The following is an 18,171-nucleotide window of genomic DNA, read 5'->3' as shown; positions in this document are numbered from 1 at the left end:
AAATTATGATAATTGCCCTGTCCATGACAGTAAGGAAGGCAGACAGGGATTTCTTTTTTTCCCCAGTAGGGGATTTGTTGAAATGAAGGAATTAGAATAGCACACAACTGCATATGCTGTACGTAATATGACATCAAACACCCCCACCACCGTACACGGGCGTAGATCCCACAGCGGAGCTACACCACACGGGTCACTTTTGAACTAACAACACAGGGTTTTTATGGAGACTGCTGTTAGGAAGGATGGTGTGCGGCGGGTCCCAAAGCATTTATGAGATGGGTTAAATTTATTATGTAGGAGTTGAAATGAATTGGGATTTTGTTTTCCCCCCCTCGATGCTGTTTGTTTGGAGCCCTGCTACAGTACAGCCTGGGCTCTTTCCTTAGACTTTTCCTCTTCTCGTCGCTTCATGGCCTGGATAACAGCAATCTCCTTGGCCTCTTTCTTCTGGTTTCTTGCTTCAAATAGCAACCTGGTCATGCAAAAGAAGTTGACAATAGCGTATACTCAGTCTTTGGTATGATGATGATGGTGATGATGCACACACAAGGTTAACATGATTTTTGTAATCTTAAAGGCTGACAGAACTGCCAAGTGTGTGCAATGAAATGACAGCTGTTGCTTCCCTCTAGTGTTTCTGTCTTGTACTTCAGGTTGAGAGTGTTTCCTCGGACCTGTTTTTAATGATCCTCTGCACAATGGCATCTGTAGTAAGGCTGTTCCCGCTGTCGACAGTACGCAGGATCCCTTTTCTCCGGGGCTCCTGGACACACAGAAATCACACTCTCGTGATTAATCGTCGCTCGCTGTGATTTTTCTGAATGCGTTGACTCATAAAATTGATTCAAATAGTATCTGCAAAATGTGAACGTTTTGTAGCTCTTACAGCATAAGGGTCAGATCCATCCTTATCGGGGTATATCTCCGTCTTTCCATGGCACACAATATCCACCTGGAGATACAAAGCCAGGCTTGGGTACTGACATTCTGGCTTGACTCTGGGTTTTTGACAACACTGCAATTGCATTCTGTGCCTACCTTAAAGTGGTCGAGCAAATCTTTTGTGACTGCGAAGGGTGCACCGATCACCACTTCAGAAACGTACTGTTGAGATAAAAAACAAATGCCATCAGGTGTTAACCTCTTGAAATTTTGGTCATTAGCAATAAATGGAAAACCCTGCATCCATTGGGGAAGGAGGCAGAACTCACTCGGCAAGCCAGAACACTGAGCGTTCGCTCATGCACATTCATTATGGGGTAATTTTTCCCTTTGTAGCGATTCACCTCCTGTAAAAAAAAAAAAAAGAGAAGAAGAATAAAGCAAAAATTCCTGCTACTTTTCTTGCACAAGGTTGAATGAAGCAGTGGTGATGTCACACTCCTGGAGAAAGGTGGATGGGACCCACCTGATCAAAGTGCAACCCCACTATAATATATGGCTTTTCTGCGAGCTTATACACTGCTTCCAGGAAGTCCACGTGGCCGATGTCTGAAAGCACAGCGGTTAAGGGCAGGGCTGGGGAAGAATTCTGATTCAATAACATCGAAGAAACGCAGATCTTGTCACATCGTGACGCACAAATTTATCGTCTAAATTAATGATAGAGAGTCTATTACCTAAATTCCTCACCAAATGAGGTCTGAAATATCTGAAGGTGTATTATTTGAAAACTAGTTTTGGCTTGATGTTACAGTTCAAATCACCAAACGGTTCAAAGTGATGAACCTCAGCTGGATTCTTGAACATGGTATTTCTGCATACGTACGCAGATGTTGTGATACTGATGTTGTGCAGAATTCCCTGTGATTATTTGATAATAACATTTTCCAGCACTTGTTAAGGGTAATGACACAATTAAAGATGACTCATTATCTGGAACTAACAGGAATTTCTGATGGAATGGTTGTGATGCTTCTATGCCGGACCACACCCCACGGAGGGTCTGCTGTGGTTGTGAGAGGATACGGAAGAGGTCAAAGGCTCCCGCTACGTAGATGATGGTGTCACCGGGCTGAGGCTCCTGACCTGAGGCAAACTGGATGATCTTCTGGGACGTCTGCAGGAACTGTGACACCCCCGTCCAAGGACTGTGACCCTTCTGTCCATGCGACCCCCATAATCCAGAAAACAGAAGTAATGAGTACAGAGTAACAAGGAACAAGTTCAGCTGCCTCTGAAGCGGCACCAGGTAACCTTTTTGGTTTAACGTATCATCATTGCATTCATTTTGGGGGCAAAGCGTGATGGCCGTGGGAGAACTAAATAATCACCGTTCAGATCAGTTCCCTGGGAGCCTTGTTTGGGCTGCGCATTGTGTCTGCCCCCGGGCATGAAACCTCCCGGGACATTTAGGGATTTCTTTACGCTGCACAACATAGCTCGCCTTCATCCATAATAGTCTTCTTTTTTTCTTTTTTTCTTAATTGTTCCCCCTTTTTCTCCCCAATTGTATCCGGCCAATTACCCCACTCTTCCAAGCCGTCCCAGTCGCTGCTCCACCCCCTCTGCTGATCCGGGGAGGGCTGCAGACCACCACATGCCTCCTCCGACACGTGTGGAGTCGCCAGCCGCTTCTTTTCACCTGACAGTGAGGAGTTTCGCCAGGGGGACGTAGCGTGTGGGAGGATCACGCTATTCCCCCCCAGTTCCCCTTTCCCCCCTGAACAGGTGCCTCGACCGACCAGAGGAGGTGCTAGTGCAGCGACCAGGACACATACCCACATCCGACGTCCCACCCGCAGACTCGGCCATTTGAATCTGTAGGGACGTCCGATTAAGCCGGAGGTAACACAGGGATTCGAACCGGCGATCCCCATGTTGGTAGGCAACTGAATAGACCGCTACGCTACCCGGACGCCCACAATAGTCTGTTGAGCTACGGCTTGTAAATAAACATCCTATGCCATAAAAAACAACCCCCGGATGGTGTTGAGACCCTTGGCGTAAACGACATTGCCAAAATCCAAAAAGTTACCTGTTGGCTCTTTAACGTCATGTCTGACAGACGATCGCTAAGCAGCGTTTGATACTCTAGCACCGCCCTGTGGCGAGACGACTCATGTACCTTATGACGAGCCTGACGGCTAACTCGAATCTGGCCCCCAAATCCCCATGGCACTCGTTCAACACAAGCCAAACTCACAGCATTAGTCCTCCGCTCATAAACACCGACATGTGAAAACACAATTCTCCTCTTTCAGCTCTATTTAGCATTGCTGCTTGCTGACCCTGATTTAGCATCCGCATCCGGAAACAGAGGCGGTATTCATTGTGCATTCGCTAGGCATACGAAATGATTATTAAGTGGGCCCACAGTAAAAGCCTTTGTTTGGAGGCTGTTGGCATTCGTCCCTGATGACAACTATGGCAACGGGAGTGACAAAACAGTTTAGGCAGTGAGAGTGGAAAGAGCCAAGGATTTGGTTGCAAATGGCCCACAGTTAAGCATCTGGCAGTGTTCTGCATCAAGTGGCAGCGATCAAGGGGCTGAAAAACACCGAAAGAACATTAAGATGAGGAGGAAACGTGTCAAAGTGGACATGACACCTACCTTCCCAAAGTTGTCTGTGTGCTGCTGATAGTCTGAGCTGTCCTGGGGAGAGAAGAGGAGCATATGAGGGGGCTTGAGAACTTCACCCTCTCGCATCGTGTGATGAGAATATCAAGAGAGGGTGTACGGCTCGGCCATGCTTACAATGTTGCTGTGGTGCGCCTTGGTCATGAGCAGCATCCTGCCGACGAGGTCTGTGGTCGAAACCCCCTGGGTCCTCTTGCACTCCCTGTAACACCTTACTGAGTTAGGAAACACATTTCCCACCCCCTTTGCAGAGCATAAACTACACCCCCCCCACCACCCCCCGGCCCTGATTTACGAATCCCTTTTCCATCTGATTTCAAATAGAAATCTCACCTGTATCTCCCCGACTTCTTCACTTCTTCGTACGTGTCCTTCCCGTCCACTGTGAGCGTTATGTCGTCTGAAACAACAGTACACACGTTAAACTGAGTCCAGGGCAAAAGTGAGCGCCATCATATTTCTTGATGACAAATGAAAAACTGCCAGTGGGGGATGTTAATGCTGGGAGGATTTCGATAAACTGCCGCCAACATAACTCATCAATAGGTGTTGCCATGTAAGCAGTATAATAGCCGGTACCTCCATGTACACAGAAGTCACAGTTGTACTTGTCTAGGGTCTCCAGGGTGGTGACGTAGGGCGCTCCTTCCACTATTTCATCCACCCACTTTATGGCACGCACCATCTTGTACCTTTCCTCCTGAGTGAAGACCGGCGGACCCTTGTGCTTTGCGATCTCGCCTTGGAACAAAAGTAACACATCATCAGTATTTTTTTGGGGGGGGTTCCCTTTTTCCTCCCCGGTTGTATCCGGCCAATTACCCCACTCTTCCGAACCGTCCTGGTCACTCCTCCACCCTCTCTGCCGATCCGGGGGAGGGCTGCAGACTACCACATGCCTCCTCCGGCACATGTGGAGTCGCCAGCCACTTCTTTTCACCTGACGGTGAGGAGTTTCCCCCTCCCCAGAACAGACGCCCCGACTGACCAGAGGAGGCGCTAAGTGCAGCGACCAGGACACATAACCACATCCGGCTTCCCACCCGCAGACAGAGCCAATTGTGTCTGTAGGAACGCCCGACTAAGCCAGAGGCAACACGGAGATTCGATTCGGCGACCCCCGTGTTGGTAGGCAACGGAATAGGCCGCTACGCTACTTGGACGCCCCGCACATCATCAGTATTTTTCAATTGAATTTTTCCAAAAAGAAACAGTGAAATAGGACTCCTAAGCAATCAAAGAATCGGGCAGATGAATTGCTGTTACACTAAACTATGATGAGCGTATGCACAGTGAATGAGTGTGTCATCCTTTCTGTCCTTCCCGCTCTAGAGATAGCTGCTTATTGCCTCACTAAACCACAGATTGTAGCTATCTTGCACTGGCGCCGTCTGCACAAGAGCTTTCTGCTGTTTGACTTGAGGCCCGGGCGATGTTGTGGTGAATTACCATAAACACTGGACTGGCCTATCACCACCATGTATTGCAACGTCAGGCGGCCCTGAAGTACTGTGGTACAATGGCGCAGGGTGCTGGGTGATCGCTGGACCCCATGTGTTTGTCACAACAATCCCCTTAAGCTTAAAGCACACAGCTGGTGCCTGGCTGCTGGTCATGGACTCATGGAGAACAAACAGAGGCTGGCAGCCAGTCAGCTCTCCAGAGCCAGCACTTCCAGGCTTTAATGTGGCTGGTTGGGGGACCGAAGAAATCGTCAGGAAGCGATGGAGGTCAAGGATTAGGGAACGAAATAAGTCAGGTAGATGAGCAAAGGTGTTTTGAGGTAATGGGGTAAGACCAGGTTGTAGTAAGTATGCTTTACAGCCTTAGATCTAAGTGGTGTGCAATGATCTTGTTGGGGGGGGGGGGGGATTGTAATAAAGATAAGAAAGTAGATGAGCCGTGTATGAATTTGGCAAAAAAGGCCAGAAAGGATTGGATATATTCAAGGATGGGGAATGAATTTAAGTCCATCAGCAACATATCTAATTTGCCCTCTTTACGACAGTACCATAAGTGCAGGGCTAGCGATGTGAATGCTCATGCAGTGGCGGTCTCAGGGAAATAACTGAGCGCCCTGGTTTTGTCCCCTTACTGTCTGTGTGCACTCCAACGATGAGGTAATCACCCATGGCCTTTGCCTGTCGCAGTTGATTGGAGTGGCCATAATGAACCATGTCATAGCTGAGGAGAGAAAAAAAGAACCAGTGAAAAAAAAAAAACCGTACATGAGGTAAGACACGACAAGGCCGAATTACCGACCAGGCAAAGCAGGCAACTGCCCTGGGGCCCCCAAAGGGCCAAGGAAGGTTCACCATGAGTCAACCGTTCTGTGGTAATTTGATTAAATGCAAAGTTGTTTAGGAATATGCCCCATTTAAGCACAACATGAACTGAAATGATAGGGGCCTTAAGCGGGGTCCTGCATTATTATCTAGTCCTGAGGCCCTGTCATGTAGAGGAGCCCTGTGTTAATACAGTATCCGGTGTTTAAGTTGATTTTTGCACCTGAGTGTATTGATCAATGAATGAGGCGTGTCAGATTGGATCATTCATATCAGTACATACATATACCCATATAACTACATTATAAGTGCTGTCTAGGGCAATCTGTAAGGTTGGTAGGAACCAACGGTACATTTCTCCCCTCGGTTCCAAGTACAGTTTTTTACTGATTCGTAATGTACACGTAGTGGCTTTCTGAAAGATGCTGCCCTTAGCATTTACAGTATGTGATTGAAAGATATTATCATAATGTAATAAAATAGAGACACAAAAAAACAAAAACACTTTCTAGTGGAAAAAAAAGTCAGTGCCGTATAAATATTCCCCTCCATCAGCCAGGGTCGAGCACGCCATCTGTAGACAATTAGATTAGCACAGATTGGAACTGAGATACAACGCCATAATCGAGCATAGACACGAGACAGACGTTGGCCTTCTGTCACCGTTACCGTGGACAACAGCCAGCCAACGACATCGCTTCTCTTCTTTTCGGCTCGCTTTAGGCACGCCATTGACTTGACAGCAGGCTAAGGTGTGACTTCTAAGATGTTAAACTAAGCTAAGAGCGTCTGGGGAGCAGCTCATTAAAAATCAAATTGCGTTGATGCTGTGCAACGAGCTTGCTAATGGCACTGTGAACACTCTGATGCCTTCGGTGGATACGGCGGCGATGACGATATGACGATGCAAGGCTAACGTGAATATAATGTGACCATTGACGGCTGTTGTATGTGGTGCACTGCATTGCACGGCAGCCTCGCAGATGTAAAGCGTGGATAAACAGCGTTCAAAAAAACAAATCGATTAGAAAAGACACACAAGGCAGCAGCGGAAATGTGTACAAGGCCGCCAACAGAAACAGAACCCCACGTCGCCGGGACATGCTAATGAAAGGCAAGCGTCTGTGCCTTGCTGCGGTGTCGGTGTACACAGACTGGATCCAGACCGAGCTGTCCTCGAGTCAACCGAAGAACCCTCCTCCGGTGTGCTGCAGGTCTTGAAATGACACAACCGACCCGCGCACTGTAGGGCTCGTCTGTGTGATGTCTAATCAACCACATTTACTGTGACGCTGACAAACTGCAAAATGTAGGCTTCCCTTAGCAAGGGGGGGGGGACTAAGACTAAAACTAAACATGATTGGGTGTCATGTTTCGTGCTGTAGATTTGAGTCGAAATGGAATGTGGCAGGTGCCCCAGTGCAGGTGCAGGGCCGGAGACATGCAAGGGGGGGGAGTGGGAGGGGGGGAGTTCAAGGGTAAATATTGAGAGAAGACAACTCTCAGGACTAAGATAAGGTCACATAAGGTTACAAGCAAACCTTTGGGCGTTTGTCGCTATCTGCGCCCCCCCCCCGGGCAAAACCTGTAACCCAGGCACACAAGGTAGGTGCCGGATGAGGTGATTGTATTTCTTTTGTATTTTTTATCAAGGATAGATGATGAGAGGATCATGGTGGTGACGATTAAATATTAATAAGAATGGCCGGTTAGCAGACACCCGGACAGCACCTGTGCTACTCAAGAATGGCACCGGGAGAGGCATCTGGAGTAAAAAGTGAGAGAGTGTAGAGGTAAAAGTGCAGCAACCAGTGGTGAAGGTGTCGACATGAAAGACAATGGACTTTGCAGAATCAGATGTGAGACCCAGAACCATGACCGCAATACAATTTCAATGAGATGCAACCGGATTACATGACAAAACAGTGTAAGGTAGCACTTTACACTAAGGCATATGTTATATGGCACCTATGAGTGGTTACTAATTACTTAATTGAGGCTTAATACCTAGTTTATTAATGCATTAGAAATCAGTAATAAGATGTTAAAATGCATTAATAAGAAGACTTTTTGGGGTTGCCAGGTTGGTGACCTACATCTTACATTAATACGAGACTCTGCATAGACGTTCTCTAAGAAACCACGTGACCGGCGAGGACCGTTGACTCCCGTTCTCAGCGCGCGGTGCTCAAATAACACGACTTGGGAAATATTGCGCAATGCAGACGGAAAAGTCGGTTTTCACGCAGTGGCGACGGCAACTACGGTTTACCACTGGGTAGCGGTGAGCTTTTGGGTTAAGGCTAATCACGTGGTTTCCGAGAGAATGTCTACAGGGACGCGCTCCACGTTGGCGTCCAACCTGGCAACGTAATAAGCCCCCTTTTTTTTAATGCTTTGTAACATATTACTATGGCTTTATTACACATTAATAAGCAATTTGTAACCAGCTATAAACACTTTCTAAAAAACGCCTCTATGGGCATCCGGGTAGCGTAGCGCTCTATTCTGTTGCCTACCAACACCGGGGATCGCTGGTTCGAATCCCCGTGTTACCTCCGGCTTGGTTGGGCGTCCACTCAGACACAATTGGCCGTGTCTGCGGGTGGGAAGCCGGATGTGGGTATGTGTCCTGGTTGGTCGCTGCACTAGCGCCTCCTCTGGTCGGTTGGGGCTCCTGTTCGGGGGGACTGGGGGAGGGGGCGGACAGCATGATCCTCCCACGCGCTACGTCCCCCTGGGGAAACTCCTCACTGTCAGGTGAAAAGAAGCAGCTGGCGACTCCACATGTATGGGAGGAGGCATGTGGTAGTCTGCAGCCCTCCTCTGATCGGCAGAGGGGGGGTGGAGCAGAGACCGGGACGGCTCGGAAGAGTGGGTTAATTGGCCGGGTACAATTTGGGGGAAAAAAAGGGGTTGGGGTTTGGGGGGGGGGGGGAAAGATGCCTCCACGAGTTTTCATCTCATGTTGGAAACTAAATACTTTTCCATCCATCCATCCATTATCTGAACCGCCTATCCTGCTCTCAGGGTCGTAAATTTAATATAATTGCAGTTTTTTTTTAAAAATTCAACACGTCATCGTTAATTCTCAGAATATGTATTGTCAGATGACCCCACAGTGACTGAAACGATGACCGTTCCGTCCCCGAGTATGGCTGTAAACAGCTTGTTTACAGGTTTGTCTCTGCACGCGACCTGAGCAGATACGGGTGCTGGACTTTACCCACTTCCTTGATGATGCCGGTTCAACTGCTGATCGCTGACCTCAGTCAGCCCGCGTCAGGGAGCAACCAACCAGAGCGGAGCGCTTCACTGGAGAAGCAGGGGCAAGGGGCGGGGCCAGGCATATCTGCACAGATGAAGTCACTGAAAATAAATGCTTCTTTTTTCTTTTCTTTTTTTTTCCTCAGACAATTTGCCCCTCTGGCATACTGCTGACAGGGCAGGACGTCAATAAGACTACAGCGATGGCCAGTAGGCCGCGGTAAACAATGTGCTCAGTGATGAGCAGGGCCGCATAAACTACATCGGCCATGGCAGGTGTGGGCCACAGGGGTTAGAGGGGTTAATGACATGATCTCTGTTGACACTGGCTCTCTTTGCGAACTCAGCCCACCGGTTAATATTCTGGCATCCCAAATATTCTGCATCATTCCATCAAACCACGGTTAGGCGGCCGCACCTAAATGGCTGGAATTCTCCCAGAGAAAGCCGCTATAATCCCGGTCTTCATGCACAGAAATTCAAAGCTTTTTTTTTTTGCCCTCTGCCCCGTGAATCCCAGACTCTGCCCAGGAGGGTTCGGTGCTTCTCATGACAGAGACGATTAGACCTCTAAAAACTGGCAGCGCGTGTCTTGGCTTCGATAAGGTCATTTCCTGGAGTCTACCCCCCCCCCCCAAAAAGTACCAAGTTGACAAGGGAGGAAAAGCTAACCAGGCAAAAAATAAGTGTCTTTGACGAAAGTGCTGAATCAATCAATCAATCAATCAATAACAGAACGATGCGCCATATAAAATGTGTAGGTAGCAGGCCTCCACAGCGGTGGAGTGTTAAAAATAGCATGCCCTCCAATGTGCCTCTGAAACGACTGACTCTAGCAGGCCTTTATTGACCTTTCTCTCAGAAAACACCCCGGGGTAAGGATTTGTATTGCCATAAAAGCTCCGCTGCAAGGGGCCTTTAGGTCGGAGCGCCTACGGCCACCTCCGGTGACCTCAAGCCGTGCGCGCGGGGGGGGGCGGTGTCAAGCATTTCATCAATTCTTTGGCATGGTTTTGCTTAGCCTTGCTTTGCTGTGTTTGTCGGTTTGCAGATAACACAAGCACATTTTCACACGGCTCACTTCGCCCTTCCCAGCCCTGTCTGTATAGTCACGTGGCAGCGCCGTCACCTGGTTGGGGTTAATTGCCGTATCTGCCACAATGTCCTCTGCGCACACGCATCGTTTCTGTCAGCAAAAGAGCGCTTCATTGTGCACCTCCGCTGGTTTGCTCAGAGTTTCGTGACCATCAACAGCAGAGTCATGTCTGACGAGGAGTCGGTGCATCGCCAGAACACCGTGTTGGGGAACCGACTGTCATTATCATTTATCTCATCAGCAATAATCCATCCATCCATCCATTATCTGAACCGCTTATCCTGCTCTCAGGGTCGCGGGAGCCTATCCCAGCAGTCATTGGGCGGCAGGCGGTGAGACAGCCTGGACAGGCCGCCCGGCCTTCACACAGGACCCATATAAACACACACACATTCATACCTAGGGACAATTTAGTACGGCCGATTCACCTGACCTACATGTCTTTGGACTGTGGGGGGAAACCCACGCAGACACGGGGAGAACATGCAAACTCCACACAGAGGACGACCCCCGAGGTTGGACTATCTCGGGGCTCGAACCCAGGGCCTTCTTGCTGTGAGGCGACCGCGCTAACCGCTGCGCCACCGTGCCGCCCCCAGCAATAATGTATATCACAACATGACAATAGCCTAATCTCATCACAACAGACCACCATTGAAAGACAATATACAATAATATTGACTCACTGCCCAGCCCTACCTGTATGAATGTGTAGCGGTGGCACAAAGTCAGCCAGCTGAAACTACTGACAGGTGACTATGCCACAGCAGATTATGAACTACACAATTTGTATTTCCACCAATGTATATGATACATATATTCTGCCATGCCATATTTGGGCAGCAGAACCAATAGCTTGGGATTTTCCTGGTCAGGGCCAACACAGTCAAGGATTTATGGATGCAGTTATTAGTCTCATAACGTCTTGTTGTTTTTTGTTTTTAATTTGTCAGTTACAGTGCTAAAGGCACTTGCTATTCGTATAGCTAAAACAACACAACAGCATGAAACAAGTAGGGCTGGGTGTAATTACAGTACGTAATGTTTGTCATAATTATCTTCTCGCATGTCAAATTATCTTAAGTAAACGCTGGATTACGTTGTACCATACAGTGTACAGCACTGCACTGCACCATACAGTATAGTACAGTACTGTACAGTACCGTATCCTGCAGAGTACAGTACCATACTCTACAGTACGGTACTGTGCAGAATACTGTACAGTACTCTGTGCAGTACAGTACCGTAAGTGCATGCTCCTTTTCTCTGGAGCGCGGTATGCCGTCCTCAGTTCAACCGCAGGAAAAACCCCATCGTCTCGACGGGAGATCATTATATTATGCCATCAATAATTTCCTTCCTCTCCGTGGAAATCAGTGTGCTATTCCCACTCATTAGCAGCTTAATGACTGGCTTGCCCGAATACATATCAGTCATGCTTGGTAATGCCAGATAAGGGATTCACGTGCCACTATCAAAATTTGGACTATTCAGTGACGTTAATATCTACTGATACTAACTCCGGCCTTCAGGCGCCAAACATCCAAGCCTGCCTCTCTCTCTCTCTCTTTCCTTCTTGCATTTGCTCTTTGTCTCTGCACCCTCAGTCCACATTTGTTCCTAAATAACTGTCAACGTAGATGCTGTCCCCCCCCCCCCCCCCCCCCCCCGTCTTGTAACACAACATCTTACATGAGCCCATTTATAGTTTTGGCTGATTTTGCTTCTTTGGAGCTGCTGGCATCGTTACAGAAACATGTTTGGGATCATGACTAATAAGGCGGTTAACCAAAACATTTTGCTATTTAACCCTGTCACACTTGCTCTAAAAAAAGCCCCGCTTTGTGTGCCGTGTGACTGCAACAAATACTCTTTTTCTCATTCCTATAATTTGAGTGTAGTTTTAGGGCTGTGCACGGTTAAATATAGAGGATACAGAAACAATTGTTTATCCACTGAAGAGGGGGGGGGGGTCGAGATTGTGGGGGAATCTGGCCAGAGGAAAGAGCCAATGTGGGAAGATCAACACCACTTTTCTTTTTTTTTTAACCATGGCTTCTTTAGACAGTAAAACGCTTTTTTTAATACGGAAAACCGTAGACCCGTGTCATGCTTTTTACATATTAAGGGTATCAGCACTCAGCACATCTCAGCATTGGCTGGGTCACCGGCCCACCGAAGTCCACACTGCCTCACAGGTGTGCATGCTATGAATATGAATATGAATATGAAGGAAAAAGAGAAGATTTCGTCACGTGTCTCCATGCAGACTGGAGCTTTTGCACGGCAGTTTTTTTTGCGTGCAGAATAAACGATGTAACACTGTGGGCCCATGGACTACAATCTCACGCCTCACACGCCTTGCAGGCAGTCCGGTGCAGGCCGGTAGACCGCCAAGTTAAGGCGTCTAAATCAAAACACGCTCGCCGAGACGAGCCGATCCGCCACCCCAGCCGTCGCAGCATCTCTCTCACCCCCCTCCCCCCCGCATGCATGGCAACGCGATCGACATCCCCTTGCAACTCACCAGCCGTCGCACCACACTCGGACGCTTCGCCTTCTCTTCTCCGGGCTGCAAGCCGCGGCGCCGGGGCTGGTCCCTGCGTCTGTGCCCGCCGGTGCGCTGCTCACTTGGTGGTGGTGTCCGTTCTTGAGCATTTTACGCACGACGAGGCTCTCGTGAAGCCGGCGAATGCGTTCTGCAGGTGCGAACGGTTGCACAGACAAGGACAGCAACAACAACAACACCGACAAAAAAAAACAAAACAACAACAACACCAACAACACTGACGACGACGACGACAACAAATGTGCGAAACGGGGTGGTGTTGCTGTGTCAGTCGCCTGCCCGCTCTGTGCAGGACAGCCGGTTTCGGCGGCGGCGCAGTGGAAGGAGCGTCACGCACGGCGCTGGATCGGACGATGACTGCGAGCGCGGCGCCGACATATTGTTACATAACAGCAGCGGCGTTTTTCCACTGTCACATGACTTTATAGCGACCCCCCCTCCCTCCCCCCCTCCCTCCTCCTCCTCCTCCTCTTCCTCCTCCACCATAACCGGGATATTTTCTATTCCACGTTCATTGACAGAGCACGTCTACGTCTAAAAAACAACCCCACCCTCCCCATTCATTATTTGCACTTTATTTGCATGGAAACAAATTCAGGTATTTACTCCCTTGGGTGTTGCTGTGTGGAGCCTATCGGGGACGTTCACCTGCTGGAATCAGGCGACTGAGTGGGCTGCATGCGGGGGATTCTTCAATTTGGGGCAACTTTCGGCTTTTGAAATTTTGAAAAAAAAAAAAATGAATAAAATTCTTTAATTATTTTTTTTCTCTTTTTCAAAAGCTCTGTTAAGTGGTCTGCAACAAATATCAGCATCGCTTTGATCGTGCGCGGATAAATAGACTCGCTAGCCCTTGGCTAAGTGGTAGGACCGTATACATGCTTGTCGGTCAGATCCTTTAGTCGACTGGTTAACGTTGTCGCCCGTGGTGCGGGGGAGCCGGGTTCGCGTCCTGGCTGCGGCAATTCCCGGGTTGCCCCCCCCCCCAATTCGTTACGACATTTTTTATATTATGGTGCTTTTTTTCTTCAAAGTTGTGTAACCGGTTATTTTCTTGCCCGGTGCGGGATTCGATACAGGGTGTACTGCACCACAACATCACTAACTGCTCGACTAAACGGTCAGACCCGTTAGCTAGGGACTAACGGGTCTTATGCAGAGGTGGAAAAACCCGGTCCCGAAAGTAAAAACCCTAACCATGTCTTTACTCCATCCATGTATTAAACCAGCTAATTTGGGAAACTAGTCAGTGCAATCTGATGGTTTAGTACATGGGTGGAGTAAAGACACAGTTAGGGTTTTTACTTTCTGGACCGTGTTTTTCCACCTCAGCTTATTAGTAGTTTACAGTCGTCACCCTCTCCCGGAAGCGCGCCCTCTGTTATTCCCGCGCTCCGAAGAGACTTCTGAGGATCTGCACACTTCCGGATCCCACCGCTGCCACCAATGTAACCGGTTATTTTCTTGCCCGATGCGGGATTCGATACCGGGTGTACTGCACCACAAGCCGACATCACTAACCGCTCGGCTAAAGGGTCAGACTCGTTAGCTAGGGGCTAACGTGTCTTACTAGTAGTTTACAGTTGTAACAGCAAAATGTGGTGGTGATGACACGAGATGGTAACGACCATTTTCACTTTTTGGAGATAAAGTTGGCTAAGTCTTACACTTGCTAACCTAACTTGTTAGCTAGCATACAACGTACAACGAATATACGTGAATAAAGTGAACTTTCTTCTTTCTGAACTCAAATACTCAGTTAGTAACTTGTTTGGTAAGGACGCCTAATAAACACACTCTCAGATTAGGGCATATAAAGCTTCAAATTCCTTACCTTTGTGGACATGGAAAAGTCACGCTTCTGCCACGACCGGTAATGCGCCTCCGGCACTCCTCGTTTCCATGGCAACCACGTTGTTGTTGTTGTTGTTGTTGCTTGAAAAAAGGTTATCGCTCTGGAAAATGTTCGGTGTGATGGCGTCGTGGCAGTTCTTGAATTCCACGCTGACAGAAATGAGGGGCGAGACAAATATCTCTTACAGTGTTGTCACACGGTTTTAATATAGTGTAACCATCACGGATGAATAGGCTCGGTAGCCCTTTAGTCGACTGGTTAACGTTGTCGCTTGCGGAGCGGGAGCCACGGGTTCGCGTCCCGGCTGCGGTGGTCCCGGACTGCCCCCCCCAGGATCGCTACAATATGTTCATGAAGAGACGCATCCAAGCCCAGGTGCCTGAATGCGCCCCGATCAATACAGTGCAGCCTCTCTTATAGGACAGTTGGTCTGTTCTTCCCCTCCTTATCTCATGTCTTCCAGCTCCCATCCACCAAGGCCACTTCTCCAATTTACTGTGTACAGACTTGCTGCACTCAGTGAGTCTCCCATACAGTCAACAATTAACAATAGGCTCTTATTTGTTCACCTGGAGAAGACGCTTTATAAGACTACCTTTGTCCTACTACACTTGGACTTCCAGCGACCATCTAAGCAATGTAAGGTCATGGTGAAAGACTAGAAGTAAGCAAACATCAGATGGTAATCACATGTATCAGGGACAGCGACATTTAACTATAAAACATGTGCAAATTGCACATACACAAACCATATGACTTTGAAATACGTCTTTTTAAATTATTATGAGAAAAGCTTTTATGAATTTAATCATTTTTATCACTTTATTATAGAGGGGAAGTTGGAAAGTCTGGGTTGGGGACCAGCCCCAGACAGTGAAATTCTGGCACATTTGAGTTTTCAACATACTGAAAAAGTATTAAAATGTCATCATTGAGACACAAATCTTTTTTTTTCCATAGCTAACACAACCTAACTCTAACAAATACAACAATGTTTTTTCATTGAATGTGTTTTTTCCTTGAAAATCTACCCTGGGGACAGAAAAACACCCTTAATTGAAGAATCACCCTTCCGTTATTTGCTACCTGAATGTTGCTGCACGGAGTCTATCGGAGATGTTCACCTGCTGGAATCAGGTGAATAAGTGGGACGCATGCGCCGTCCCACTTCAAGGCTTAATAGTGTAGAAAAGAAATAAAACACACGATTTGGGGCCTATTTTAAATAACCTCTCAATGCAGTGTAGGCAGGAGGGGTGTGTGTGTGTGGGGGGGGGGGATGCACTGATTTATTTGTTGCCGGTGTTCTATCGTCAGTGACCCCAACTGTTACTGCGCATGCGCATGCCTATATGCCAGGATCCCACGTCTCTTGTCCGCAAAACACATTTTGCATGCTATATTATTCCAGACAAAACAATCCCCAACACACGATTGACTCGTCTGTCTATGGGGACGGGGGAAGAACTGATTGACAGCTGTCACTGACAGCTGAAACGCCAGTATGGGTTTTGTGGACGATGACTAAATGCAATTTCAAATGTTGACCCATTTTGTTTATTATGTTTTCGAGTGTGCGTCAGTTTGCTCGTAAACTGTTTGATAGTCCACTCTGGTTAATAGGTGATCGCTGCCACATAGTGACATCTGAGTCGATTGTGTCTGGACTGGAGGCTCGTTTGCATTAAAAGTTATACCCAATCGGCCAATAAAATGGTGTTAAAGATGCCTGTCTCGGGACAATATAACACCACTGTGGTGTCTGCTGCACCGACATAAATAGAGTCTGCCCTAAACGAAGAAGAACGAAAACGCATGTCCATTTAATTCACGAGTCGATGGCGTGTATGATGTCGAAGTCGGAGGGATTCCTCCAGCCTGCTGTCAGGGCAGCACGTATGGCGTCATCTTGTGGAAAAACCCTGTTAAATCACACCTTGCCCCAAATAAATGGTCTAGTTCAAGTAGGTGTCCTGACGCCCGACTGCCAGCAGGGGGAAACCCGTCCCCACACATCGCAGGGCTCATACCAGCCTCATAGACAAACTCCCGACGGTGAATCATCTTGAAGAATTATCTCCATAACACTGAGCTCATCGTCCTTAATCTCGACAGCGACGCAAATTAAGTTTGCTGGTGATGACATCGGAGCTCCGAAAAATAGGGCGTGTGGCATACTGCAAATGAGCTCCCCCCCCCCACCCACTATCTACTGTCCGCTAGCTGTGTCATATGCACAACTGCAGTGTAAGGAAATCCAAACATGCACTAACGTGGAACTGGATAAATCAACATCACAGCTTCAACACAACTCAGATGCGTCCTCTGCCGCTGTGACATTCATGGAGCGCGGCGCCATGCATGCCAAGCTTGTGCAGAGTGGGCATAGTAAATGAAGGGCTGGCCTCGCTGACGAGGGCGGGCAGAGCGGGGGGGGGCGCATTAATTGTGCAGCGTGCCGTGGTCTAAGAATTGGGGCAGGCACCTGCTGCAGAAGTGGGTGAAGATGAAGAATGCTGTCCTAGATTGCCCACCAGCTCACCTTAACCCAAGCCGCCAAATTAATCAACTCTTCAGAGGCCATCGAGCCGTCGAGGGGGCAGGCATCTGAGGAGAGAGGGGGAGAGAGAGGGAGAGAGAGAGAGAGGGAGAGAGAGAGAGAGACAGAGAGAGAGAGAGAGAGAGAGAGAGAGAGAGAGAGAGAGAGAGAGAGAGAGAGAGAGAGAGAGAGAGAGAGAGAGAGAGAGAGAGAGAGAGAGCGCAACATCTTCTGAGTCACAGGTCACCATGGCCCATGACCTCTCTTTCGTGTGAGAGGAACGCTCTGCTTCAAGAAGAGTTAGCAAAACTCAAGGCCAAAACGAGTTTAAGGGGCGTTAAAGGGCCATACTGGTGTTTTTGCGTGTTTAGCATATTTGTTACCAATTGCATGTAGTTTACATCAGTCCTAACCACACAAAAACAAACCCCAAATCATGCCCGTTTTTTGTTTTTTTTAAAAACATGTTTTTTTCCTATAGCTTGCAGGCAGCCATGGGTTCGCATTCCTTTACGGTGTGAAAATCCACTTGCGGAGCCTGGAGACCGGAAGCGGAGACGGGTGACGCGCCACAGTTTGTAAGAGTCGCACGTGTCGTTTTGTCAAAGTTACGCGAACTTCGCGGGGGTCAATACGTTGGACTGCGCGGACGGATTTGAGAGGTTTTCCCGAGGCCGATGCGTCCGCGGAGGCTCAACAAGAGCGACGCTGTGGCAGAATTTCTCTGCCAGAGAGAAAAATAGTCCCGGGGGTGGGGTGGGGTGGGGTGGGGGTGGAGAAACTTGTTTCATTCAAACGACACTCAAACATCCGCCGTGACCTCTTCAACGTCGGCGAAAAACAGTAGAAGAAGAAAACCTTGTGGGGGGTTGTGAATAAAGGGGTAAAGGTGAAGCACACGCGGTTTGTAGTAAATGGGATAAAGCGTGGCAACAAAAAAAACGTGTCTGGCCCTTTAAGGCTTGGGGAGACGTGGT

The 18,171-nt window shown here is 48.3% G+C and overlaps 1 protein-coding gene across 1 annotated transcript; it reads right to left on the bottom strand.

Moving 5' to 3' along the window:
- Positions 1-360: 360 nt before the first annotated feature.
- LOC130119966 (ethanolamine-phosphate cytidylyltransferase-like) lies at positions 361-13,013 on the bottom strand. Its single transcript, XM_056288578.1, has 13 exons — positions 12,759-13,013; positions 5,679-5,767; positions 4,163-4,324; positions 3,917-3,983; positions 3,701-3,785; positions 3,557-3,598; positions 1,972-2,104; positions 1,412-1,494; positions 1,215-1,292; positions 1,042-1,107; positions 890-955; positions 678-766; positions 361-475 (listed from the first exon to the last, which is right to left on the bottom strand). Exons 1-13 carry the CDS (start codon positions 12,887-12,889, stop codon positions 361-363), a joined length of 1,206 nt encoding a protein of 401 aa, XP_056144553.1. The 5' UTR covers positions 12,890-13,013.
- Between the last annotated feature and the right edge of the window lie 5,158 nt (positions 13,014-18,171).

Source organism: Lampris incognitus, chromosome 10 (genome assembly GCF_029633865.1).
Source record: "Lampris incognitus isolate fLamInc1 chromosome 10, fLamInc1.hap2, whole genome shotgun sequence".
Lineage (NCBI taxonomy): Eukaryota > Metazoa > Chordata > Actinopteri > Lampriformes > Lampridae > Lampris > Lampris incognitus.
This window is presented reverse-complemented; position numbering and strand designations above follow the sequence as displayed.